General features: G+C 40.3%; 2 protein-coding genes across 14 annotated transcripts in view; both read left to right on the top strand.

Moving 5' to 3' along the window:
• Positions 1–1,989: 1,989 nt before the first annotated feature.
• LOC124030644 (ADP-ribosylation factor GTPase-activating protein 1-like) lies at positions 1,990–22,515 on the top strand. Of its 8 annotated transcripts, XM_046341892.1 has the most exons (14): positions 1,991–2,191; positions 2,473–2,543; positions 4,247–4,356; positions 4,624–4,795; positions 4,960–5,060; positions 10,713–10,799; positions 11,250–11,361; positions 13,280–13,336; positions 13,427–13,459; positions 14,763–14,792; positions 17,165–17,221; positions 17,659–17,718; positions 18,110–18,177; positions 18,279–22,515. In XM_046341892.1, the coding sequence occupies exons 2-14, from the start codon at positions 2,484–2,486 to the stop codon at positions 18,655–18,657; spliced, it is 1,326 nt and encodes a 441-aa protein (XP_046197848.1). In that variant the 5' UTR covers positions 1,991–2,191; positions 2,473–2,483; the 3' UTR covers positions 18,658–22,515. The 8 variants fall into 8 exon arrangements, with proteins under 8 accessions (XP_046197853.1, XP_046197848.1, XP_046197858.1 ...); XM_046341897.1 differs by lacking the exon at positions 17,659–17,718 and having other exon boundaries at positions 1,990–2,191; positions 18,116–18,177; XM_046341894.1 differs by lacking the exon at positions 14,763–14,792 and having other exon boundaries at positions 1,992–2,191.
• A 190-nt stretch (positions 22,516–22,705) lies between these two features.
• Positions 22,706–27,237, top strand: part of LOC124030583 (engulfment and cell motility protein 2) — a 39,247-nt gene continuing 34,715 nt past the window's right edge. For all 6 annotated transcript variants that reach the window (XM_046341881.1, XM_046341876.1, XM_046341864.1 and 3 more), the window contains exons 1-2: positions 22,706–22,791; positions 24,184–24,254. The gene's annotated coding sequence lies outside the window, so the exon portion shown is untranslated. The remainder of the gene's footprint in view (positions 22,792–24,183; positions 24,255–27,237) is intronic.

The following is a 27,237-nucleotide window of genomic DNA, read 5'->3' as shown; positions in this document are numbered from 1 at the left end:
CTCCTGAGATGTGTGCAAACCTGATGGCCAACAACAAGAAACGTCTGACCTCTGTGATTGCCAACAAGGGCTTTGCCACCAAGTACTAAGTCATGTTTTGCAGAGGGGTCAAATACTTATTTCCCTCATTAAAATGCAAATCAATTTTTAACATGCGTTTTTCTGGATGTTTGTTGTTGTTATTCTGTCTCTCACTGTTCAAATAAACCTACCATGAAAATTATAGATGGATCATTTCTTTGTCAGTGGACAAATATACAAAATCTGCAGTGGATCAAATACTTTTTTCCCTCACTGTATGTATATCAGCTTTTAGTTTTGTTGCACCGTATTTGTGGAACAATCTTCAAAATGTTCTTTAATTTGGTGTTTTGGTGCCTCTAGGGCAATTCAGAAAGATAATTGAGGACCTTATTTCTAATGAATGTGTTTGTTTTTTATTACCTTTTTCTTCTTTCTGCTTGCATTTTGTATTTTATTTTGATGTGTGTATTTTCTGTAACTTATGTAATTCAGGGCTCATCTGTAAAACAGACCTTCGTCTCAGTATGACTCCCTGATAAAATAAAGGTTAAATCATATTTTGTTTTAAAGGTTAGGCTACGGGTGTAGGGAAGGCACTTCCAAAGGATGCATGATAGCACTGATCATCAACAAATTGTGATGTTTGAGGACCACGGTTCCGGTTCAGGAAAAAGATGGAGGAAGTGGATGCTGAGTTCGAATCAAGCAGCGCGTCGAGCAAAGTTGGTGAAAACAAATGTTCTGAATGGACAACAGTAATAGTGAAAACTGGAACAAAATGTCTAAATTTGGATACATATATGAATGATAATGAGTCGCTTCTTGTTGGGATGCGTTTGTTGAGTCAGGATGCATATTTTGGAAACCCGTTTGAGGTGTTGAAAGGTGAAAGTATGCGCTGGGAAAAGTGGAGCCTGTCAGAGTGACCAGGAGTGGTCTTATTTTGATTAATTGTATTTCTGAAGAGCAGCAGGAGATTGCAGTGGGCCTCACAAAATAATCAGAACAACGTAAGTTTGTGATTTGAACTTCGGAGTAGAGCACCCGTCAAAGGAGTCATCTCATGGGTGATGATGGATGTTCATGTTGAATACCTGAAGGCAATTCCTGGTGTGGTTGGTGCCCTGCGTCTGACCCACTGGGTGAATGGAGAAAAATAAGAAAGTCTGTCGTACCTGTTGTTTTTTTGATAAAGAGCAAATACCTACGCATGTGAAGCTTGGTTATAAGATACACTGTAAGATACACCGTAAGAGCTTTTGTTCCCCAAACCACTGCAGTGTAAGAATTGTAAAGGATTTGACCATGTTTCAAGTGTGTGCAGATAGACAGAGTATAATGAAGAAAGGTGTGTAGGTAGGACAACGGTGTTGCAATTGTGGTGGGGATCATGACCCCGAGTACCTGGAGTGCCCTGCAAGGGTGAAGGAGATTGCGGTGGCAAAAGTCAGAGCTGTCAATTGAATCTCCTATGTGAAGATGATTAAAAAAGAATTGAGGAAACAAGTGATGCTAGTGAAGATATGGTAGTGGACGCACCACACCTGTTGTAAATGTTTGCTGCCAGTCAAAATATACCCTGTGTGTTAAAAAGGTGGATTTTGTTGCATTCATTGCCACAGTTATAAACTGTACAGCACAAGTCTCAAAGAAATCTAAAAAACTGGACATTATTGTGGCTGCGACAGAAAAGGTTTGGGGATTTTATATCTGGGGTACTGGCGCCTGAAGACCCGACCTCCCAGGTTCCTCTTGAACCTGTGTAGGGATCAGATTTTTAAAAAAAGAAAGAAAAAACAAGTTGTATTTATTTTTTGACAGTTAGGTAGTTATTTTTTGGTGTATTTTGTTCCATTTTGGGGAATCCTATTTCCATCCCACACGTTATGTGGCGGGATGCTCATTAAAATCTGCGATTGCGAAGAAGAAGAAGAAGAGGAGTTACGCTTTCCCATAATGCATTGCAATGCCAACGTAGGCACATCTGCCATTGCCTAGCTATTTTTCAACATGGCCACCGGTTTTTGACATCAGCTAGCATTCGTAGCTCTTCTCAATGGATTTAATTTGAGCTGACACATATTTTCCATACATTTTAACTCCACAACTTTAGCAAAAAGTCATATCGAACTAAGCAAGCCAGACGCTTTCTACATTATCCGGCCTGGTAAGAGACTAGCAGTAGCTAACATCAGGCAGTTGGCTACCGGCGTTATCTAGACGGCTAGCTAGCTCCAGATACACAATATATCATACATAGACTATTGGATGCCATTCAGCTTGGTAGTTGCTGTCAGTTCGTATTTTCATTGTTTTCGAATAGTGTTGATATGTCTGTCCAAGGCTGCCTAAATGACCCGCTAGCTAGTGGTGCATTGATGGCTCGTTGATAAGAGGGAAATGGGACGTGATTTCTTCGTAAGATTGTTAATGATTACTCTCTTTCAGTGTCAGTCAAAATGGCAAGCCCAAGGACTAGAAGAGTTTTGAAGGAAGTGAGAACTCAGGAGGAAAACAACGTGAGTAACTACTGTTGGATAGCTAACGACATTCGCTTGCTGTTTGAGCAGTATAGCCAAAGATAGTATTCAGACCCCTTGACTTTATCCACATTTTGGTATGTTAAAAGCCTTATTCTAAAATTGATTGCTGATTTTGAATTTATTCAATCTACACAATACCACATGGTGACAAAGCAGAAAGAGGTATTTAGAATGTTTTGCTAATTTGTAAAAAAAAAAAAAAAACGTATTTACATTAGTATCCAGACCCTTTGCTATGAGACTGGAAATTGATCTCAGGTGCATCCTGTTTCCATTGATCATCCTTGATGTTACTACAACTTGATTGGAGTCCACCTGTGGTAAATTCAATTGATTAGAAATGCACATGCCTGTCTATAAGGCCTCAGAGTTGACAGTGCCTGTCAGAGCAAAAACCAAGACATGAGGTCGAAGGAATTGACCGTAGAGTGTTGAGACAGGATTGTTGTCGAGGCGCAGATCTGGGGAATAGTACCAGCAGCATTGAAAATCCCCAAGAACACAGTGGTCTCGATCATTCCTAAATGGAAGAAGTTTGAAATCACCAAGAGTCTTCCTAGAGCTGGCTGCCCGGCCAAACTGAGCAATTGGGGGAGAAGGGCCTTGGTCAGGGAGGTGACCAAGACCCAATGTTCACTTTGAATAAGCTCCAGAGTTCATCTGTGGCGATGGGAGAACCTTCCAGAAGGACAACCATCTCTGCAGCACTCCACCAATCAGGTCTTTATGGTAGTGGCTAGACAGAAGCCTCTCCTCAATAAAAGCCAAATGACAGCATGCTTGGAATTTGCCTAAAGGACTCTAACCATGGGAAACAAGATTCTCGGGTCGGATGAAACCAAGATTGAACTATTTGGTCTGAATGCCAAGCACACATCTGGAGGAAACCTGGCACCATCCCTACGGTGAAGCATGTTTGTGGCAGTATCGTGCTGTGGGGATATTTTTCAGCGACAGGGACTGGGAGACTATAGCTGAAAATAGCTCTGCAGCAATACTCTCCATCCAGCTTGAGAGGATCTGCAGAGAAGAATGGGAGGAACTCTCCAAATACAGGTTTGCCAAGCTTGTAGCGTCATACCCAAGAAGAATCGAGGCTGTAATCGCTGGAAGGTACTTAAAAAAAGTACTGATTAAAGGGTCTGAATAATTATGTAAATGTGATACTTTTAAAAATAAAATTGCAAAGATTTATAATTTAAAAAAAAACGTTTTTGCTTTGTCATTATGGGGGTGTTGTGTGTAGATTGATGGGAAAAAAACAAAAATGTGATCCATTTTAGAATAAGGCTATAACGTAACAAAATGTGGAATAAGTCAAGGGGTCTGAATACTTAGCAGATGCGGATGAAGGTAGGACATTACTGATTGACTGACGCAATTGGAATTGAAATTATTTTGCATTTACCGTGAGTATATTAAATATTAAGAACCCCCAGTCAACTGTTTTGACTGGGAAGCATGCTTCACAACTCACACTTTAGCCACGACTTGATTGCTCAGGGCCTAGGGTGAACTACCTAAGGTTTTATATGGACACTGGAGTTAAAACAGTAGCGAGGTCTGAACAATCTCTGCTGATATATTCAATGTGATAACTGTCCAGTGTCCATATTCACTTTTTCAATGTCAACAATGACATCAAATGGTTAGACAACATTTCCCCCTCCTTTTCTCAGCTTTGCTTTGAGTGTGGGGGCTTCAACCCTCAGTGGGTTAGTGTTACCTATGGGATCTGGATTTGTCTGGAGTGTTCTGGCAAACACAGAGGCTTGGGAGTGCACCTTAGGTGAGTTACTTTAAAGTTCCAAGATGACAAATTTGATTGTGTTGGGATTTATGCTTGCCAGCAGAGGCATGTGCATGAATGTCAAAATCCTCTCTTATCCTAGATAAATTGTTTATTGCTTTTAGCCATGCTCTTCTATGAAAATGATTAGCAGTTATGTGCTTTGTTAACCCACCACAGCCAGAAGCCATCCACATTAATTCTTTCCTGACTGTTAGTCAGTGTGTTTGGAAGTATTGAACTCCTGATGTGATCTCTATACTGTAGCTTTGTGCGCTCTGTTACCATGGACAAGTGGAAGGACATTGAGCTGGAGAAGATGAAGGCGGGAGGGAACGGAAAGTTCCGTATGTTTCTAGAACTCCAAGATGATTATGATGCCACTTGGACCATGCAGGACAAATATAACAGCAGAGCTGCTGCACTTTTCAGAGACAAGGTGAGGAAGTCTCACTCTCATGAGTCATAATTGAATGATCATGCTCAGCACAGTTGCTGGGGACACTCCAAATGTCCATTTATGGATTTCCAATGCTAATATCAGGCAGGACATATTGAATGGTCTCACTCACTGAATTCCATTCCTATGTATTCCATTGACAGGTTGCAACCATTGCAGAAGGGAAGGAGTGGTCTATTGAAGCTTCCTCTGCCAAGGACTGGACTCCACCCCAGCCCAAGACAGGACTTTCGTCGTCTCATCGGTAAGTAGGGCTGGGCGGTATCTTTTATTTATTCAAATTCATGTTTTTGTGCGATATTCCAGATGCCTGTATTGGAAGAATCAAGGTTTTTTGTAATTCATTTTTATGTCCGCTTGTATTCATGTTGTCTTTTTGGTTTTGTCTACTTCGCTCCTTCTGTGCTGTGTGCACTTTCTCATTTACGCCAGAGATCTGAATATAATGACAAGCTGTTCATGTCTCCGCCCTAACAATGGGAGTCGTTGTCCCAAAGGCGGGAAGGTAGGCAACAAGCATAAGTACAAAATAAGCCCATAGAAATGTGTTGGACATATTTTTGTTAAGTGAAACCTCCAGGGTATGGTCATGACAATCCTAGAAAAGTCATAGAATTTTAAAATGTTGTTTTCCAGGCCTGGAAAATTCAGAAAAATGATCACATCTGTGATGTTTTGGAAAAGTCCTGGTGTCGTGGAAATTTCCTCTATTTACCAAATCATGGGAGCAAACCACACACACACACACACACACACACACACACACACACACACACACACACACACACACACACACACACACACGTCAGAGTTAGTTATAAAAGTCCATCTTTAATTATGAGCTCTATCACAATCCTGTGACTTTCAGATAAATTCAGTGTCTCTCAGTGAATTCTCTGAGAGCCCCCTTACAATGCAACTGAGTTCCTTTAATAGCAAAGACACACATAGTCAGACAGCATAGACATAATTCATCGTTCAGCTTTGTCTCCTTTCCCAAACCCCAGAACCATAAACCAAATCCTCCATATCAACAGGCATATCAAATTGTCATTTAGATACAACAAACTCAAAATACAACCTCCTGGACAAACTCACGGAGAGGAGGGTGAGGCTATAGGTTAAGATAAAAGCAACATTAGAGGGAGCATAGAATGATTCCAGACACTGCAACCCTCCTTTTCCCGCTGGGAAAAGGGTAGGGAGTAAAAGATAGGTTTACACATGATGACACTTTGACCTCTCCCCTCTCTGTGGCCCATGCAACTTAGTTTTGACATAGAACAGAACTGCAACCTCGCCACAGTATTATACAAAAATACCATTCTGATGAGAATTAACTTACACACATTTGATGAATATTAAACATCTTACATATGTTACCAACAAATTCTGATCCTTCCACGACACTGGAAATTCATGTAATTTTTGTTAATGTGATGTATTTAATCACCGTTTTAAAGTATTTGATCAATCAAATAAAAATCAACACAACAGCCAGGATCAGAATGTTTGTGTGCATAACCTGCATGTGTGCAAGACGAGTGGGCTGTTGCTTAAAGGCGTCCGCATGCTTCCCAGCCGAAACAATTTGGAAGGGTTTGTGCATATACACTGAACAAACGCTACAATTTCAAAGATTCTACTGAGTTACAGTTCACATAAGGAAATCGGACAATTGAAATACATTTATTAGGCCCTAATCTATGAATTTTACATGACTGGGGATACAGATGAATCTGTTGGTCACAGATACCAACAAAAAAAATTGGTGTGGTTCAGAAGTCAGTCTCTAGTGTAGAGGTTGACCGATTATGATTTTTCGATGCCGATTATTGGAGGACCAAAAAAAGCCGATACAGATTAATCGGCCGATTGAAAACCCCCCAAAATATTTTTAAAACTTTGTAATGACAATTACAACAATACTGAATGAACACTTATTTTAACTTAATATAATACATCAATAAGATCAATTTAGCCTCAAATAAATAATGAAACATGTTCAATTTGGTTTAAATAATGCAAAAACAAAGTGTTGGAGAAGAAAGTAAAAGTGCAATATGTGCCATGTAAAAAAGCTAACGTGTAAGTTCCTTGCTCAGAACATGAGAACATATGAAAGCTGGTGGTTCCTTTTAACATGAGTCTTCAATATTCTCAGGTAAGAAGTTGTAGTTATTATAGGAATTCTAGGACTATTTCCCTCTGTACCATTTGTATTTCATTAACCTTTGTCTATTGGATGTTCTTATAGTCGCTTTAGTATTGCCAGTGTAACAGTATAGCTTCCGTCCCTCTCCTCACTCCTCCCTGGGCTCAAACCAGCAACATGACAACAGCCACCCTCAAAGCAGCAGAGCAAAGGGAACAACCACAGGCTCAGCGAGTGACGTTTGAAACGCTATTAGCGCACGCTAACTCGCTAGCCATTTCACTTCGGTTACACCAGCCTAATCTCGGGAGTTGATAGACCTGAAGTCATAAACAGTGCAATGCTTGAGGCACAACGAAGAGCTGCTGACAAAATGCACAAAAGTGCTGTTTGAATGAATGTTTACCCGCCTGCTTCTGCCTACCACTGCTCAGTCAGATAGATTAGATACTTTATGCTTGTATGCTCAGTCAGATTATATGCAAGGTAGGACACGCTAGATAATATCTAGTAATATTTACATTTACATTTAAGTCATTTAGCAGATAATATCATCAACCATGTGTAGTTAACTAGTGATTATGATTGATTGTTTTTATTGCTCGCTAGCAACTTACCTTGGCTTACTGCATTCGCGTAACAGGCAGTCTCCTTGTGGAGTGCAATGAGAGAGGCAGGTCGTTATAGCCTTGGACTAGTTAACTGTAAGGTTGCAAGATTGGATCCTCCAAGCTGACAAGGTGAAAATCTTTTGTTCTGCCCCTGAAATAGGCAGTTAACCCACCGTTCCTAGGCAGTCATTGAAAATAAGGAGGTGTTCTTGACTGACTTGCCTAGTTAATTGAAGATTAAATAAAGGTGTACCTTTTTTCCTCAAAATCGTTGTCTAAAAATACTGATTTCCGATTATTATCAACTTGAAATCGGCCCTAATTAATCGGCCATTCCGATTAATCGGTCGACCTCTAATCTAGTGTGACCACCATTTGCCTTGTCCAGAGGATCCCAAACATACTCAATGGGTGACAGCTGTTCAATCAGCTTCTTGATATGCCACACATGCCAGGTGGATTGATTATCTTGGCAAAGGAGAAATGCTCACTAACATTCATGTAAACAAATTTGTGCACAATTTGAGAGAAATACACTTTCTGTGCATATGGTATACTTCTAGGATCTTATTTCAGCTCATGAAACACGGGACCAACACATGTTGCATGTATATTTTTCTCAGTATTTTGTGACATTTTGGACTTCGGTAAGGTTTTTTTTGGTTGTTCAGACAATGTTTTGAGGCAAGTCTGTCGGTAGCCGACATCTACGACCCTTCATAGATGATTGGTCAACAGTAATGATTATTTGTCATTCATTGAACTCGTTTTCATGAAAAAATGTCATTGTGAAATACTGCACCAAACATGTTATTTAGATGTAACGTTGAGCGGCTAAGATCTCCTTGGTAAAAACATCCTATGTAATTACATTTCTTGCGTTATCTTGGATTAGTTGTGACTTTTGAAGTGTATACTGGCTACGGTGTCTCGAATGAACAAACGGTAGTCTTTTTTAAGGGAGTATGGGAGTATGTGAGTGCACTCATCGAGAACAGGAACATCCCCAAAGTCATCTATTAGCATCCCACTAGCTCATGTCTCCAAGGAAGGGGGAGACCAAGAAGGTATCCCTACAGAGTGTCGGCTGTGGACAGCCGACACGGTGGCGACACTTCCACCAGAAAGGCATCTGGCTACTGGGGTAAAAAAAAAGTAGGCGGGCATTTATTTTCCCCAGTAGCTAGTGTAGGTTCGCTACTTGTTTGCTAAGAGTAGCCACTTCACCCCTTTAGGCTTCTGCAAGCTACATTGAAAGTCCAGGTGGTCCACATTGTCCTGGAATAAAGCAAAGTAAACACAGCTCCTGCAGCGTTAAACGTTCAATAGGGACTTCTGTTTGAGACTGCCGAGCTAGCTGGGTTTCTGTGTCTCTACACATGGAATCTGGCAGGATCCCGGGACGGTAGCTTTCACAGCAACTGAGTCCAAGAGTTAGAGATTCTGCTAATGCTTTCCTTTGTTCATGCTTCCCACTTTGTCAGAGCTCTGCGTGTCATGTCTTGTCTGTGGCATTGGCAGGCAAGCTACAGAAGGACAAGGTGACAACTCCCCATTATCAGTCAAATTGACGGGCAACTAGCTGAAAAAGTTTGAGGGTTTATCTAGTTTTCTGTCATTAGATTTTAGCTCAACTTGCTCTGGCTAGCATTAGTTGTTGATGTACATAACTGATGGATAGAGAGCCTACCATTTTTCATAGTGGTTTGATCAACAGGACTTACATTTGGAAACATTACAAAGGACTCCCATGGTGTTTACTTATTTGCAGAAATCTATTCTGGTGGCTTTTGGCGACTGTGTTGTAATGATCTAAAGTCACGATGTTGCAACTGCCTGTAAACACACGGTCCAGTTCAAAGTGAATGATGGCAGGACCCTGTGGCAAATGGCTTGTTTGTATATAGGTTCTACTGTAGCTCTGATTGGCTATAGCCTTCCTGGACAAGACGATGTTTTATTTACACCAGTGTCTATTAATTGTCCAAACGCACAGCTGCTTTCTCACTATATTACTTAAGAAATTTCACAAATGCCTAAAATATACGTAATTCCCAAACATTCAACGAATTTATGAATATATGAAAATTATGAATATGTGAAAATGAAATCTAAGTGGTTTTTGTCAATGTTTAAATAAGTGATTCTTCCTGGCAATGTATATGAACAGATTTTAATAAGATTTCATGTTGCTAAAAGGTTTGGTCCAACAGAATGGGTCATATGGACACCAATACACATTGAGACATTATTTTACTATAATAGAGAAGTTATCCTTTCTAACAATACCCTTTTTTAAAGATCTCAACTACTCAAATTGTATGCAAATAAGATGCTACTTAAACAGGAGTATTAATGAACATTCATTCTGAAAAATGTATGTGCATTTTGTCAAGCGCTGTATAAATGTGGAATAAGCATACGTTTTATATAAGGAATCGGAAACTCCTAAAGTAGGCCACTTGATTTCAACATCTGAACAAAGTGGACAGACCTACATGTTGTTCAAACCATTGGAAGTGAACAGAAGTGTGTTCATAACTGTTCTGTGTTGTTAGCAAGCAAATAGATCCAAGTTGACTACACTTGAAACGTAAAGAATAGCTGCTACTCACGAGCATGCCAGTTTGCCCTTGAGAGATTGTTTGAGACCTGCGTTAATTTTCTCTAGTTAGTGCTACAAGAAGGGTCATTATTAGTGAATGCATTATGTATGGGTCTGGTTACATTAGTACATTTTTTTTCTGACATTTTCATAGACTTGAAAGCCAGATCTGTGATTATTGCAAGAAAAGCAGGTTTAACTTTTTTTAATACAATTATACAATTATTAGTGGGGCTTATTTAGCCTAATTTCATGTGACCTGAATTCATGAGATTATTGCTGGTTGTTTGAAATGCAGTGTATTTGACCTTTTTAATTGTACAACAAAGCTTATTTAGATAACTTTTTTTTTTTTTTTATCGCTATATATTGTGAATTGCCCATAATCTAGGGCTGGGCGATATGACCTAAAAATCTGTGATAGTGTTATTTAGCTAAAGTATTCGACTACTTGAATATTTCCAAAGTACTGATGTCCAATGTTATCTAGTCTCATAATATTCTGTCATCTGTTTTCCAATGTAGCTCAGGGGGCCTGGGGCAGAACTCGGGCAAACCTTCAGACAAGGCCTTTGAGGACTGGTTGAGTGACGATGTGAACTCTTATCAGAGGTGAGACCATTGTATCAATGACACTCCTCTCTGAGGCAGCTGCACAGCTTTTCTCTTATAGTACACATAAAGCACATTGTCAAAATTTCGAAAGATTCCACAACATTTTTGTTTTGTTTAAAGATGACTTTAATCTGCTTTTCTCTTATGTAATGTATTCTTAACCCTAATTAAAGAACTTAACAACTTTAAGGACTTAATCTGTGAATGCTCACCCAAAATGTAGCACAGGGTCTTAAAACAAAAGATGCCACGGAATACAACATTTTAAACATTTTGCTTAAAGCTCAATTTCATCCATATTGTTTTCTTTCCTGCTGGGGCCACCCATATGTGTATGCATGATTGTAAGTTGCTTTCCATAAAACCATTTGCTAAATGGCATATTATATGTTTTTGGTCACCTTATGAGGACTTGTCATTTATGCAAATTTACCATTTCCTCTGTAGTGGTGGCAGTTATAGTGGGAATCAGGAAAACCGTTATGTTGGCTTTGGGAATACGCCGACTCCAGAGAAGGAGGATGATGTCCTGAACAACGCGCTCTCTTCCATTTATTCGGTATGGCAGTAATACGGCACAGAATTTAGGGATCTGCATAGCTCTGCAGTAGACGGGTCTCTCTGTGTGTGTGTGTGTACAGTTGAAGTCTAAGTTTACATACACTTAGTTTGCAGTCATTAACTTGTTTTTCAACCAAATTTCTTGCTAACTAACTATAGTTTTGGCAAGTCGGTTAGGATGTCCACTTTGTGCATAACACAAGTCATTTTTCCAACAATTGTTTACAGACAGATACTTCACTTATAATTCATTGTATCACAATTCCAGTGGGTCAGAAGTTTACATACACCAAGTTGACTGTGCCTTTAAACAGCTTGGAAAATTCCTGAAAATGATGTCATGGCTTCTGATATGTAAATTAGCCTAATTTGAGCCAATTGGAGGTGTACCTGTTGATGTATTTCAAGGCCTAACTTCAAACTCGGTGCCTCTTTACTTGACATGGGAAAATCAAAAGAAATTAGCCAAGACTTCAGAAAAAATGCAGATCTCCACAAGTCTGGTTCATCCTTGGGAGCAATTTCCAAATGCCTGAAGGCACCACTTTCATCTGTACAAACAATAGTACGCAAGTATAAACACCACAGGACCACGCAGCCGTCATATCGCTCAGGAAGTGACGCTTTCTGTCTCCTAGAGATGAGTGTACTTTGGTGCGAAAAGTGCAACTCCATCCCAGAGCAACAGCAAAGGACCTTGTGAAGATGCTGTAGGAAACGGGTATAAAAGTATCTATATCCACAGTAAAACGAGTCCTATATTGACATAACCTGAAAGGTCGCTCAGCAAGGAAGAAGCCAGACTACGGTTTGCAGCTGCACATGGGGTCAAAGATGGTACTTTTTAGAGAAATGTCCTCTGGTCTGATGAAACAAAAACAGAACTGTTTGGCCATAATGACCATCGTTATGTTTGGAGGAAAAAGGGGGATGTTTGCATGATGAACACCATCTGAATCATGAAGCACGGGGGTAACGCATCATGTTTTGGGGGTGCTTTACTGCAGGAGTGACTGGTGCACTTCACTAAATAGATGACATCATGAGGAAGGAAAATGATGTGGATATATTAAATCAACTTCTCAAGACTTCTGTCAGGATGGTAAAGCTTGGTTGCAAATGGGTCTTCCAAATGGGCAATGACCTCTAGCATACTTCCAAAGTTGTGTCAAAATGGCTTAAGGATGACAGTCAAGGTATTGAAGTGTTCATCACAAAGCCCTGACCTCAATCCTATAGAACATTTATGGGCAGAACTGAAAACGTGTGTGCGAGCATAGAGGCCTACAAACCTGACTCAGTTACACCAGCTCTGTCAGGAGACATGGGCCCAAATTCACCTAACTTATTGTGGGAAGCTTGTGGAAGGCTACCCAACACGTTTGACCCAAGTTAAATAATTTCAAGGCAATGCTACCAAATACCAATGTAAACTTCTGACCCACTGAAAATGTGATGAAAGAAATCAAAGCTGAAATAAATAATTCTCTACTATTCTGACATTTCACATTCTTAAAATAAAGTGGTGATCCTAACTGACCTAAGACAGGGAATTTTTACTGGGATTAAATGTCAGGAATTGTGAAACTGAGTTTAAATGTATTTGGCTACGGTGTATGTAAACTTCCGACTTCAACTGTATGTGTGTGGAGCTTTTAAGACAACTGAGAACTCTGTCCCCCCCAAATGTCAAATCGTGGTGTGTGTTCTTCAGGTCAGAAAGTCAGAGCTCTAGGAAGATGCCCTGAGTTTCTGAGTTGGATGAGTGTTCCAAAAGTTTTTTTTTTTTCCAGTTGGAGCTCCCCCCAGTTGTCTTGAACGCACTGAAGTCTTAGATTTCAGAGTTCCCAGTTTTGAAGCTGTAATAGTACCATTTGGGAGGTATTATGACTCGTATGACATGTTTTGTTGTATAGGGCTGGAGCAATTTCACCATCGGAGCTAGCAAAATTGCTGCAGTTGCCAAGGATAATGTAAGTATCTTTAAGGAAAGTTGTTATCCTGTCATAGAACTTCATTTTATTGTTTATTAATTGCTTTAACACATCTTTTCACTGAAACAGACCGCAAAACTTGCAACTTCAGCAACCCTAAAGGTATGAATTCCTTTTGTTGAACCGTTATTTGTAACTGATGAGTTTTGTCTTTAGTTACTACCAGGGTTTTTTCTGCATAGTGTTTTTTTTGGGTCCAGTATGATTTTTTTCCCCCTCAATTTTCATTTGGCCTCATTGTAAAATTGCAGGAAATCCTTTAAACCAGCAAAACTTTCTCTCTGGCCACGAGGACCTAAAGTTTTCAGTTGGCAACTATGCCCATTGCCCCTGGTAACCTAAGCCATTTTTATCCTGAGAAAAAACCCTGACTGCGAAGATAACGTTATGAATAATGTTTTTACTGGCATAATTTTGCAATTTACTGTACACGAGCTCTAAAAACTTAGATGTATTTAGATGAGACTATTTACATGAATGTGTAGATACAAATTTTCACCCCAATTTTTTTGGTATCCAATTGTCCTGTCGCCCAGAGCCGTGCATCCCCCGAAACAGCCAAGCCATACTGCTTCTTGACACAATGCCCACTTAACCCGGAAGCCAGCCGCACCAATGTGTCGGAGGAAACGCCACGCTCACTGCGCCCGGCCCGCCACAGGAGTCGCTAGTGTGCGATTGGACAAGAAGATCGCTGCCAGCCAAACCCTCTAACCCGGATGTCACTGGGCCAATTGTGCACTGCCCCTTGTGATCTCCCGGTCGTTGTCGGCTGCCACAGAGCCTGGACTAAAACCAGGATCTCTAGTGGCACTGCGATGCATTCCATTAGACCACTACTCCACTCGGGAGCTCAAACAAACTATTTTAACCTTACAAGTCTAAGATGCCATTTAACAATGTTGATAAAGACGTGATTGTATGAATCCCCTTTTGTTGAATAAGGAAACCATTCATATGCTCATTCTCTCTCATGGCTCAAGTAATAACTAACATGATGCTCTGCTAAAGAGAGACAGTTCTAGCCCCCCTCTCTAAGGAAATACCAAGCTATGATAATTGATTTGAGTGATAAGACATTTTCATTTATCATAATTCAACCAAAGCGATATATTGATTGAGGCTCAGTCTCCTAATTCCATGTGATGTACCCACTGAAAAATATATTCTAGAACTTAATTGTTTCTATGGATGCCCTTAATGCTTGCTATTCCCTCTGCAGCAGAAACTGCAATGTAAATGTTTAGCCTTCAGAGCTCATGGAACACAATTTGTTTACCCCCCACATGTTTCCCTTGTATTTTTGCTCATAAATTAACTGGACAGAAATGACTGACCTTAATCTGTGAATTTACCATGTTGGAACTGTTTGACGCTTTTTTAACCTCACTTTCTCGGAACATAGTTAAGGGGCTATAAGCCGCCCCCAGAGCCGGTAAAACCAATAACAAATGCATGCTCTTTGTCCGTATGATACCTGCATATCTCATTTACTTACTGTTTTTATGAATGCATTCATTCCCAACCACCCAGAGCTTGTTGGCTGGTCATCAGTGTCCTGTCTGATATTCTATGTAAACATTTCTAAACCCACTCCTGTGAAATGGTGGATGCATACAGGTAGCCCAACCTGTACTGTTACTGTAAGCTTTTGCTTGGCTGCAGACTAACATTGTCCGGTCCCCTTTAAATTTTTTTATTGTAATTGTTAAAAGATGATGGATAATCTTACTGTCAAAGGTTGTAGTGTTAAATGTATTTATATGAAGTTCTTGGTCACTAACTTTGGTGGCTCATAAAACCAAATGGTTTAGAACCTGTTCTAGGAGTGTCAACATTCATGTCATTTACAAAGAAAGACATGATATCATCGTTAAAAACAAAAAGCATTTTATTTGTCACGTGCCGAATACAAGGGGTGTAGACTACTGTGAAATGCTTCCATAAGCAGAATAAAGTACAAGAACAAAGCAATATACAAGGAGTACCAGATTAATGTGCAGGGGTACGAGGTACAGTGGGGCAAGAAAGTATTTAGTCAGCCACCAATTGTGCAAGTTCTCCCACTTAAAAAGATGAGGCCTGTAATTTATCATAGGTACACTTCAACTATGACAAACAAAATGAGAAGAAAATCCAGAAAATCACATTGTAGGATTTTTAATGAATTTATTTGCAAATTATGGTGGAAAATAAGTATTTGGTCAATAAGTTTATCTCAATACGTTGTTATATACCCATTTTTGGCAATGACAGAGGTCAAGCGTTTTCTGTAAGTCTTCACAAGCTATTCACATACTGTTGCTGGTATTTTGGCCCATTCCTCCATGCAGATCTCTAGAGCAGTGATGTTTTGGGGCTGTTGCTGGGCAACACGGACTTTCAACTCCCTCCAAAGATTTTCTGTGGGGTTGAGATCTGGAGACTGGCTAGGCCACTCCAGGACCTTGAAATGCTTCTTACGAAGCCACTCCTTCGTTGCCCGGGCGGTGTGTTTGGGATCATTGTCATGCTGAAAGACCCAGCCACGTTTCATCTTCAATGCCCTTGCTGATGGAAGGTTTTCACTCGAAATCTCACGATACATGGCCCCATCCATTCTTTCCTTTACACGGATCAGTCGTCCTGGTCCCTTTGCAGGAAAACAGCCCCAAAGCATGATGTTTCCACCCCCATGCTTCACAGTAGGTATGGTTTTCTTTGGATGCAACTCAGCATTCTTTGTCCTCCAAACACGATGAGTTGAGTTTTTACCAAAAAGTTATATTTTGGTTTCATCTGACCATATGACATTCTCCCAATCTTCTTCTGGATCATCCAAATGCTCTCTAGCAAACTTCAGACGTCCAGTACATGTCCAGGCCCATGTAATGTCCCTGGCGGCATAGTGTGTTACTGATGGTAGGCTTTGTTACTTTGGTACCAGCTCTCTGCAGGTTATTCACTAGGTCCCCCCCAGTGTGGTTCTGTGATTTTTGCTCACCGTTCGTGTGATCTTGCGTGGAGCCCCAGATCGAGGGAGATTATCAGGGGTCTTTTCCTAATAATTGCACCCACATTTGATTTCTTCAAACCAAGCTGCTTACCAATTGCAGATTCAGTCTTCCCAGCCTGGTGCAGGTCTACAATTTTGTTTCTGGTGTCCTTTGACAGCTCTTTGGTCTTGGCCATAGTGGAGTTTGGAGTATGACTGTTTGAGGTTGTGGACAGGTGTCTTTTATACTGATAATAAGTTCAAACAGGTGCCATTAACACAGATAACGAGTGGTGGACAGAGTAGCCTCTTAAAGAAGTTGTTACAGGTCTGTGAGAGCCAGAAATCTTGCTTGTTTGTAGGTGACCAAATACTTATTTTCCACCATAATTTGCAAATAAATTCATTAAAAATCCTACAATGTGATTTTCTGGATTTTTTTTCTCTCCTCATTTTGTCTGTGATAGTTGAAGTGTACCTATGATGAAAATTACAGGCCTCATATTTTTAAGTGGGAGAACTTGCACAATTGGTGGCTGACTAAATACTTTTTTGCCCCACTGTAGATATGTACATGAAGGCAGGGTAAAGTGACCATTACTTTCGTACTCACCAACCATAGGGTTATCCATCCATGCATGACAATTCCATTGCTCAGTACCCTTTGGTCAGCTGTCCGTCCGCTGTGCTGACTGCTCGTTTAACATCCTAGTCAATGGCATGACAGTTCCCCGCCTGCCTCGGCTGCCTACTACTCAAACTCAGTGTCTTGTTTTGGTGTGAATGTCGATTGTTCGTTTGATTCACACATTTTCTCCCTCACTCCCAACTAGGCCACAGAGTTAGGACAGACATTAAATGAGAATGTTATCAAACCTACCCACGAAAAGGTAACATTGTGTTTGAAGTTAATGTTAATGTGGTGGTGGGTCCCTATAGGCTAATATGCTTAATTGAACCAGCTTTAAATTTGAATGTGCATTGTGTCCTTCGGAATGTCTGCTGTGGTGACTGACTCGATAGGGTGCATGTGTAATAGCTAATTGCTTGATGTTGAAACATTCCACATAGCTGCTTAAAATGGATGTTGACTGAGACTGAAATCACCTGCTCTCTCCTTATAAGTAGGCTAATCACCACATTTATTAATGTCCTCTCAGTAAAATATTGAAGCCTAACTAACCACTGCTCACAGTAAAATATGTACTGCTCTCAATAAGAAATATTGCCTGAGCTAGCTTAAGTGGGTGATGTCTTTATTTACACGCCCAACTCTTGATGCTGTGAGTTGTCTCCATTTCAATTAACGGTGATTTGGCTTGTTCAGGTAAAAGATGGCAAGTTGCTAGATGAAATGTCCGTCAGCATTGCTGGGCTGGCATCCAAGGTAGGAGAAGGCAGACCTCTGCCACACTGCAAACCGACAACCAGTCTCCTGAGCAAGGGTCATGGGAAGCTAGGCATTCATTAGAAATTTTCCCAAGTTTAGAATGACTAAATATTCAGGTGCTGTCACCCCATTACGTATCCTGAAAAGGAGACTGGTTTGGGTGTGTTGTATATTTTGAAGATAATTCAATTTGATCTCCCATTTCTCTTGCTGCCATTGTTATTCTGGTGGTGAGTATGTAGATTTGAACTACCTGTCTTGTATATCAAGTAAAGGACAATGTGATGAATACAGAGGTCAATGATTTGATTTCATTAGTTAACTTTTTATTAAAGTAATTTCATATCTAGTGATGTTTTTTGGAGTTTGACGTGTGCCCTCTTCTCAGGTCCAGGGCGCTGGTGCAAAAGGCTGGAAAGACATGAGCGACTTCTTTGCTGGAAAGCCAGAGGACGGGTAACGTCAAATATTAAAATGGACTTTGGCTTGGAGATGTGACATATCATATATGTTCTTAGTTAGGTGGGTGGCGTTATTTGATTAGCCCTCTCCCACAGGTCAGAAGGAGAGAGCTACCAGAACATGGACGCCACTGAGGGTTACCAGGGCAACTCCTCAGGCCCAGAACCAGGCCAGGCCCCTGCGCAGGACTTCTGGGAGACCTTTGGGAGCACCAGCTCCTCCAAGCCCAAGAAGTCTCCAAGCAGCGACAGTTGGACCAACGTCGACAACTCTGCCACAGAGAAGAAGAGCTCTGACAGCTGGGACAACTGGGGCTCGGAGGTAGCAACCAACAACAAACACAGCACTGGAGACAGCTGGGAGGCCTGGGACAACAACTGGGACAACAGTGGCAGAGAGACCAAAGGCAAGAAGAGCCCTGCTGCTGCCCCTGACAAACCTGCTGAGGAAACCTGGGACAATGCAGACTGGTAGAGGCTTCTCACTCCCTCTCCTCACCTGCACTATTTCTCCCTTTTTCTCTATCCCTCCTTGCCTTTTTTTTTCCTTCACTGCCTTTCCTTTTTTCTGGCACTTTTACAGTTGCACAGTCCTGTCTCTAACCTGGGCTGCGCTCAATGCCAGTTTTGTGGTGTTATTCCTCAATAAGAATCAATTGAAAGTAAATTGAGCTCCATGCATATGGAGTATACCTGAATATTCACAAACTTTAAAGCAGTCTAGTGTTTTATTTTTGCTGGATGTGTGTAAATAAAGTGACCTTTAATTGCAGGAGTTCAAAAATCAAAGTGAGAGCAGGGGAATAATCATATGTAATATTTAAAGTTGTTTCCATATTAGAAGGCAAGGTGCAATCTTGGTTTTATGACTCTATAGCAGGGCTATTCAACTATATTCTTACAAGGGCCAGATGTAAAGAAATAAAGGTTAATTGCAGGGGGGCTGGATATTTCCCATGCGATTATTCTAAGGAGACACCAATAAAGACACTTTGTCCAATTTTAAATGTTGCCAAAAGTAATTAGAAAAGAAGTGGAGGGTGCCTAACCAAAGTGAGTCTAGGTGCAACCACTTTTTCTTTATATAATTGATAAAGAAAAGGTACAATGCTTGCTCACCATTTATTTATTTAAACCACTATTAAAAGCTTCTTAAAAGTAATTAGGCCATTAGAAAATCATCCAACTAAGCATTTCAATAAAAACCATTAAAAAAATAAAGTTAATGCCAAGTATTCTTTGAATTTATTTCCCTCAGTCATTAGGTGCATGTTTTTGTCAATCTTTTCTAACGAGTCCCTGTGAGCGTCAGCGAGGGAAACAGAAGTCATGTACGTGTTCGTAGCGTTCAGGAATGGGGTCATAATATTTTGTAGCTTAAACCGTTCAAACACTAGAGACATTCATATGAACAAAAAATTATCAACATGCCACCGATGTGCTAAAAATGCCCAAAACTACACTCTAGACAACCACAACGCTGCTTGTCATTTTGGCTGGGTTTTTTTTTTGCAGATCTTTTATAAATGTTCAGAATTGATCAAAGGGCCAGTCTAATTTAATAAATGGGCCGGATCTGGCCGGCGGGCCACCAGTTTGAATAGCCCTGCTCTATATTCAGGCGTTAAAGTAATTCTAACTAAAGATGGCAGCAGTCACCTACTGAACCAGTGTCTAGAGTGAGAGGAGCTCACTGGTTGGCCCATGAGAAACGGGGATTTCCACTTTGTTGCCACATGATGCATAATGAAGTTGACTCTAGTGTGTTTGTCATGTAAAGCCAGCATCCCTGGATTGCACCCCAACAGTGCTTTAATTTAATTTAGTTTTACCAGGCAAGTCAGTTAAGAACATATTCTTATTTTCATTGACTGCCTGGGAACAGTGGGTTAACTGCCTGTTCAGGGGCAGAACGACAGATGTACCTTGTCAGCTCGGGGGTTTGAACTCGCAACCTTCCGGTTACTAGTCCAACGCTCTAACCACTAGGCTACGCTGCCGGTGTTGAAACTTAGACAAAACGTTCTGTTGTCAATTTATGACTGCAACTAACCTTGGTAGGATGTAGTTGCTGGTAAATGTAGTAGTTGGATTCATATGATGCAAGTACATTATTTGAACAATTTTTTTGATCTTATACATTCTTAGCCCTCTTTTAATTGAAACCCTAAGAGAAGACTGAGTCAGTACTACTTGGTTATTTTGATGAACAGGTGAAGTACATTTTGGTATATAGGCCATCGTAAATAAAAATGTGTTTTTAACTGACTTGCCTAGTTAAGGATAAATAAATATATACAACCCTGTCTAAAGAGGTTGATAGTATAAAAGTACTATTCCACCACTCAATCAGTGGTTGTTGATTGTATTAATCTCATCTGCTAACTGTAATATGAATGATCATGTGTTCATTTAATGTACAGTATGTATGTATGTTAATCTAACATGATTGTGTGAACTGGGAACATTTGTTTTTGGGGTAACTTATGCTTAATTGCATGTATGTAATACTGCCAAACCTGTGGGACCACCACAGCAGCCTTCTGTGACCTCTGAACTTCATTGACCCGTAGTGGGATCTAGTCTGTTGTGTCTGTCCTCTTAACACTAAAAGTCAACGCTTTCTTAGTGCGCTGAGCTTTTCAGTCTCAGTGGTAAGTGTTGCATCTGAATTTGTTGATCTCCAAGTATGCATGTTTATGAACTCAAATGTTGAATCAAACGACGGTCAAAGAACACATCTCAGGCCATTCATGTAATCTTTAAAGGAAAGTTTGATATAAAATTCAGATTTGTGCAGTGAATTTCTGACACTCATTCACTTCTCAAGGAGTGATGTTGAATACTGCTTATTTGAAAGCAAGCTATTTGCTGGACTCCTAAAATGAGCCACATGTTTTACATGGAAGTGCAGAATAAGGTGGTTCCAGAGATTCACTCCAAAATCAGCCATGTAGGCTTGGCTAGGCCTAATCATGGCCTTGTTCGAGTTATGCATGTTTTGAGTGACTTTTAAGGTCACTTTTAACAGATTAATTAAAGTTGTTTGCAATCTCCCATTGTAAGGAGGTGGAACCCTCAATTTCACCCCTGTATGTGTGTGAGAGTGAGGCGTTGCTTAGATAATTATTCTACTCCTGAGAAAGATGACGAGGCTACTATTTCTTAGTTGCACCAGATTGTTGGCATTTCCTTCCCCTGGCTTTTTTTGGTGGAACCACAGTTTATGGGCTGATGCGGCATGGCATGCATTGTCTTGTGTGAAAGAGAAGTGCTTCTGCTAAAAGGGCAACAAAGACCATCTGTTAAGAGTTGCATGTTTTCTGAACAAAAAAATCATAATGACTGGAGATGTAAACTAGGATAACTGTGCAATGTTTGTGTAGTAGTGCATCTTCTGTAATAGTGCTCCATCTCCCCTGCCCTCTATTTTAATGTTACCAGCCTTAGAGCTGACCTGTCTATTGATAAACCATTGTCCGTTTGGTTTGAAGTGTGTGTTCTCCCGTCTTAGCTGGACAGCATGTATGATAAAATATTAAAGTAAAACGAGGTGCTGCTGTTTAGTTTGCCTCCATATTTCTTATGCTTTGTTGATTTTTTTTCTTTCTTGTACTGTAAATTTTATGAAGACTTAACATTTTCAGTTAAAACTAATCAGTCTAGTGGAACCAGCTTGAAGGTGAACGTAGTGATCATGCTAGTTCCACCAGGGAAAATCGCATCTTATACAGTCCCAAAATGTGTTTATTTATTATCAATGAATTCCAGTGCTTTAAAGGATGTTTAATGTTATATCCTATTTATAGATCTACAAAATCTCACATATCATGTGGTATGTGTGAAATATAGGCCTAAAAGAACTAATCACAAAAGTACTATATGTGCTCTTTGTCTTCATGTTTTGATTGTCACATTGGAGATTGCAACCCACAATATTTTGTAGATATCATTGTTCAGTCAAATTGCTATTTTTCGATATTGTAAATTAAATGGTTATTGCATCCTAATGTAACTACGGTTTGAAGAAACAAATAGTTTAAGAGTATTTTTAAAAACACAATTGGTATTTGTAAGTGCATTGGGCGTTGGCGAGTTTTCTTTGAGTTCCACTAATTTATCTGTCTATACACGCGTTCTATAATGGTGATTGATTGAAGATCATTTTCTCCAGTGCCCTTAACCCAAATGTAAACCATAACATTACGGTAGACTTGACCCTTATAGTACTGTACTCTATAAATACTCTATAAATATATAACAGTTCCGGTTGTGGGTGTATTTCTGTGCACCACCTGTTGTCTGTATGCTAAATAAAAACGTATTACATGTATGTTTTTACTACTTTTTTCTCATGGTGGATATCTTTTTAGAAGATGGTGTCATGATGTCAATTGACTCACATTACGAGTTATATTAAATGTTTACATGTATTTCGCTGCACATGCACTGATTTAAAAAATCTAAGTGTATAAAAGACGGGAGTCTTGTGCAGCGCGGTGGACACAGACATCACCACGCCTCATAGGCGGGACACAAGGTATCATCTTACCACAGATGCTCCATTGGTGGAAGTATTAAACGGCGGCGATCAGGTCCAAGCCATGGGGTAAGTAAATACCGTTACGACGAACGATTTAATATGAGTAAATTAACAATTAGGATAAATTATCATCTGGTGGTTAAAATTGTAACTTTCGCGCGCCTGCAAACCAATAAGCCCATCGGCAATAGCCTGCTGAAAGATGTTTGCGAAGGAACAAATCTCTCGCTGAAGGAATATCGCGTGAAGGCTTTTTTTCAGTGTAGCGATTCCCTCTTGAGACGGATACGTTCTGTAAATGTAATACATGTTCCAAGTAATTCAATTACTGGGGATTCCAGTTTGTAAATATGAATGTCCTTAAACGTTTTCAATTCACTACTGGTAACAATTTAATTTAGGCTCGGTGTTTCGCCCCAAAATTAGTAACGATTTACATGGTTTGCGCGATGCGGCTCATTTGCAGCCCACTGCCTTCGTGGCTAGCTAATTACGAATGGTCACTGTATGTGATATCATGGCTTATAAAATGGGTACTAATATATATTTCACAATTGTCCATGCTTGCCATGTTTTCTAAAAATATAGCGTTGACAGCAGGAATGCCTTTTTAAAGCCAGCTCAATCCAATTAATCAAGTTACAGCCAGTCACTATGCATCCTGGCTGCAGCTCAGTCTGTCTTGAGTAACAGTGGTGGTGGAGAGCAGTCAATAACATTGTTACAAATGTATCCAGCTGCCTTGTGACATCTATGAGAGACGGAGACTCTGTCCCCGTCATTCTACAGAAGGTTCAGTATCTGTCCTGCGAGCTGGATACATTTTGTGACACAGTAGCCTATTAGATCAGGTACCTACCTACCTGTCATAATAGAATGTCAAGGTGCCAGGATCATGGATGTGATTGCGTCCTGAAAACAAAGGATGAAAGACATTACTGTACTATTGTCACTCGGGCATTGCAGTGGTAGGTAGGTGGGCTATGGGGTCTTTAGGATCAGTTATTTGGAGTCTCACATACCTTTCCTAGATTAGGTAGGCCAGTGGTTGCTAGAGTAGCTGAGCTTCGAAGCAGTAGTACTGTCCCCTTATTTTCAGCTAGGATGCTGTTGGAAATTCTTATTTTACCTTGCAGTTTTTCCATTCCCACATCAATATGAAATGCAAGACAATCCCTCCCTGGCTATAAAATAATACATTAAAAAAACTCAAACAATATCAGTTGAAAGCGTTCTCCGAGATTGAAAACAATCTGATATGTAACTGAAGCAGCTTTAGATTAAAAGTTTGTATGAAAGCAGGTTGTCAGTATTTGATTTGTTGTTAACATCAAGAAAAGACTGAAGGGAACTTCTCAAAGAAGACATTTACAGGAGTGCTCAACATAAACCTCAGAGGGTGAATATTTGACTGTACTACAGTTCCTCTGACGGTTATTTGCCCGTCTGACTTTGCAGGGGAGCTGATGCCATGTTCTGAACTGTGAGACTGCGAGAGCGAGTGAGGTGCCCACTCAACGCTCCAACAGGTGAGGTCCGGTCGCCATATCTCGTTAAGACCCAGGATCAGGGAACAGAAACAATGTACCAATTTAATGGTTTTAAGTGATTAGCAACACAGAGTTGAGATTTGCCTTTTAGCATTAAAAAAGAGCCCTGGCTGAGACTGCTCTTCAAATGTGTGGGGGAAAGTTGTTCTAGGCAGGAACAGCAGTTGTTGTTGTTGTGAATTCATGTTGAACAAGATGGCTGCTGAGACTGCTGAGCCTGAGACTGCATAGTCGTTGTTATAGGGAGAGGGGAAATCCTGCTAAATTAAGAATGGCTCTCTCAGGCTTACTGGGCATCTGTTTTCAATTCTCTCCGTAATTGCCCGGGCATATAGGTCCTGACTTGTACTGACTGTCTGATCCCCCCCCCCCCAACCTAGACACACACGGTCTCTTTCAACCTCTTAGCCCTTTCCTTCATGGACTCTGGTTTCTTAGTGGTGCTTAGTGGGTTTTCACACAATTGTGGTCGGGAGCACTTGGCCCTCTGTCAACTAATGGAATTCACAGTTGATATTCTGTCGGTGTCCTTACTATGCTGGACTTGTGTTTCATGCCATTATTGTTCACCAGGAGAATATTGACTCGGCTTCTAATTCTTTCCCTCATTTCAAATTCAATTATGATCTAGTGGTCTGACTTTTGCTACACTTGATTCAAGAATTTGAAAGACCCTCATTTAACGATTTTTGTAGAGATATTCCGTGACCTAATATAATAATAATAATAATATATAATAATATAATAATAATAATAATATAATAATATATGCCATTTAGCAGACGCTTTTATCCAAAGCGACTTACAGTCATGTGTGCATACATTCTACGTATGGGTGGTCCCGGGGATTGAACCCACTACCCTGGCGTTACAAGCGCCATGCTCTACCAACTGAGCTACACAGGACCACAAAATGAACACCATTTTGCAAGTTCATGGTATCAAAAGTCAGTTCACAAAGTGGAGCTGACAGCAACTGTACAGGTCTGGTGCTGCTCTTCAAACTGTCATTATGGAGGTTACAGTCAGTGGCTTTGGGACTGGGAATTGTCCCAAATGACACCTTATTCCCTATATAGTGCACTACTATTTTTATTTTACCTTTATTTAACTAGGCAAGTCAGTTAAGAACAAATTCTTATTTTCAATGACTGCCTAGGAACAGTGGGTTAACTGCATGTTTCAGGGGCAGAACGACAGATTTGTACCATGTCAGCTCGGGGATTTGAACTTGCAACCTTCCGGTTACTAGTCCAACACTAATCACTAGGCTACCCTGCCGCCACTATTGACCTGAGCCCTATAGGCCCTAGTTAAAAGTAATGCACTACATAGGGAATAGGGTGTGATTTCAGACTGGGAATGAACTTCTCTCATTTATACCCCCAGACAATGGCAGCATTGTGGCCCAGTTGATATATCATGGCAGGAGTTCCTGTGTAGCAAGGTTAAAGGTAGACTCAGCGATATTACATAGATGCAGAAAGTAAATAGAATAGTGGGTTGATTTCCGCAGAAACTAAAACCGTTCTAGTGCGAGGCTCAACTTTTCCGCTGTTTTGGTGCCCATGCACATATGCAGGTACTGTATGTGACTGTTAGAGCCAAATCTTGCATCTCGCTCATCTCAATATCTGCGCTGCTGCTTGTGGCAACGTCATTTCACTGAGTCTACCTTTAATTTATCCATTACATGTAGAGCCGGGACGATACCAGTATCACCATACTCGTTAGTATTTTATTATTTTACCTTTATATAGTATCGTGTCAAGGAAACAAAACACAAGGCGGATTTAACTTCTCTAGGAAAACAACCCTAGTGTTGGAAACTAACATCATGTTGTCATCCAGAGTCACATGTATTATCCAAGCTATAGCACACAATATTTGACATAGGCCTACAGCTGATTTTTAAAGGACCAAAGAGTTTGGTCTACATGGTGTTTTCATTTTTGCCATTGAAAACAATATTGTGATACTGGTATCATCCTGGGCCTAATTACGTGTGCCATGTGTCTATTTTCATGTTGATGTTTGCCTCAAATGCAGTGACAGCATGGAAAGAAAAAGATGTTAGTTGAAATAAAAACATATTACATGACTTTTAAGGAATTAAACCCTCAAACAATCCCCAACACTGTTGATGTGTTCATATAAAACTGTTTGTGTAATTCCATGCAGCAGTGGAGCATAGACTACTAGCATAAGCTTTTTGTGTAGTAGAGTCAGAGTCTCTGAATGTACACTGTTGATGAGCTATCCTGCCCCGGCCAGTCTTGTACTCAATTCTTAGTATTTCTCTGCAGCTTTTTCACAGCCTGTTTAGGAGTGGCTTTGTTGCACAATGCCCCATTATTCACTCAAAGGAAAGTCTCATTCCTGATTGTGGTTTGACTTGTTCTCATTTTGCAAAATTCTCCTATCCCCTTGAGTTGCTTAACTTGGAGAGACTCATGTATGGATATTATTGCCAGATATGAGAGCAGAAGTAATACTTTATTCAAAGGCAATATAGAATTGGACCCAGCTTGTTATTAGAGGTGTTACGAATGGGATTCCATTTTCCTCAAAGTTAACAAGTGTTGCACAGACCACTTCAGTTGATCATTATTCAACTACTGCAGAGTAATAATCACAGATTATGATTTCTGAATTGAACTGCATTTGCAGTTCAGGATTTTTTCAGTAGGATCAATCGATAATAAAACTGGTGCTTGAATTTATTAGTTCACAGAACCTGTAATTACCCTGAGATTGTATCTGCTTTGAAAATATCCCTCTTGAAAACTGTCTAGAAAACAGCAAGAGAATCAAGCCAAACAAACAGGGACACTTTTAACCACGGCCATGACAACCCACCAACAGGCTTCCCAGCCAGAGTGGGGCCCCCGGAGACAGAGTGAATTCTGGGAGAAGGATTGTTCACTGATGTCTTTGGATGCCTTCCAGTCATTGTGCATTT

Source organism: Oncorhynchus gorbuscha, linkage group LG03 (genome assembly GCF_021184085.1).
Source record: "Oncorhynchus gorbuscha isolate QuinsamMale2020 ecotype Even-year linkage group LG03, OgorEven_v1.0, whole genome shotgun sequence".
In the NCBI taxonomy this organism is placed as follows: domain Eukaryota; kingdom Metazoa; phylum Chordata; class Actinopteri; order Salmoniformes; family Salmonidae; genus Oncorhynchus; species Oncorhynchus gorbuscha.
This window is presented reverse-complemented; position numbering and strand designations above follow the sequence as displayed.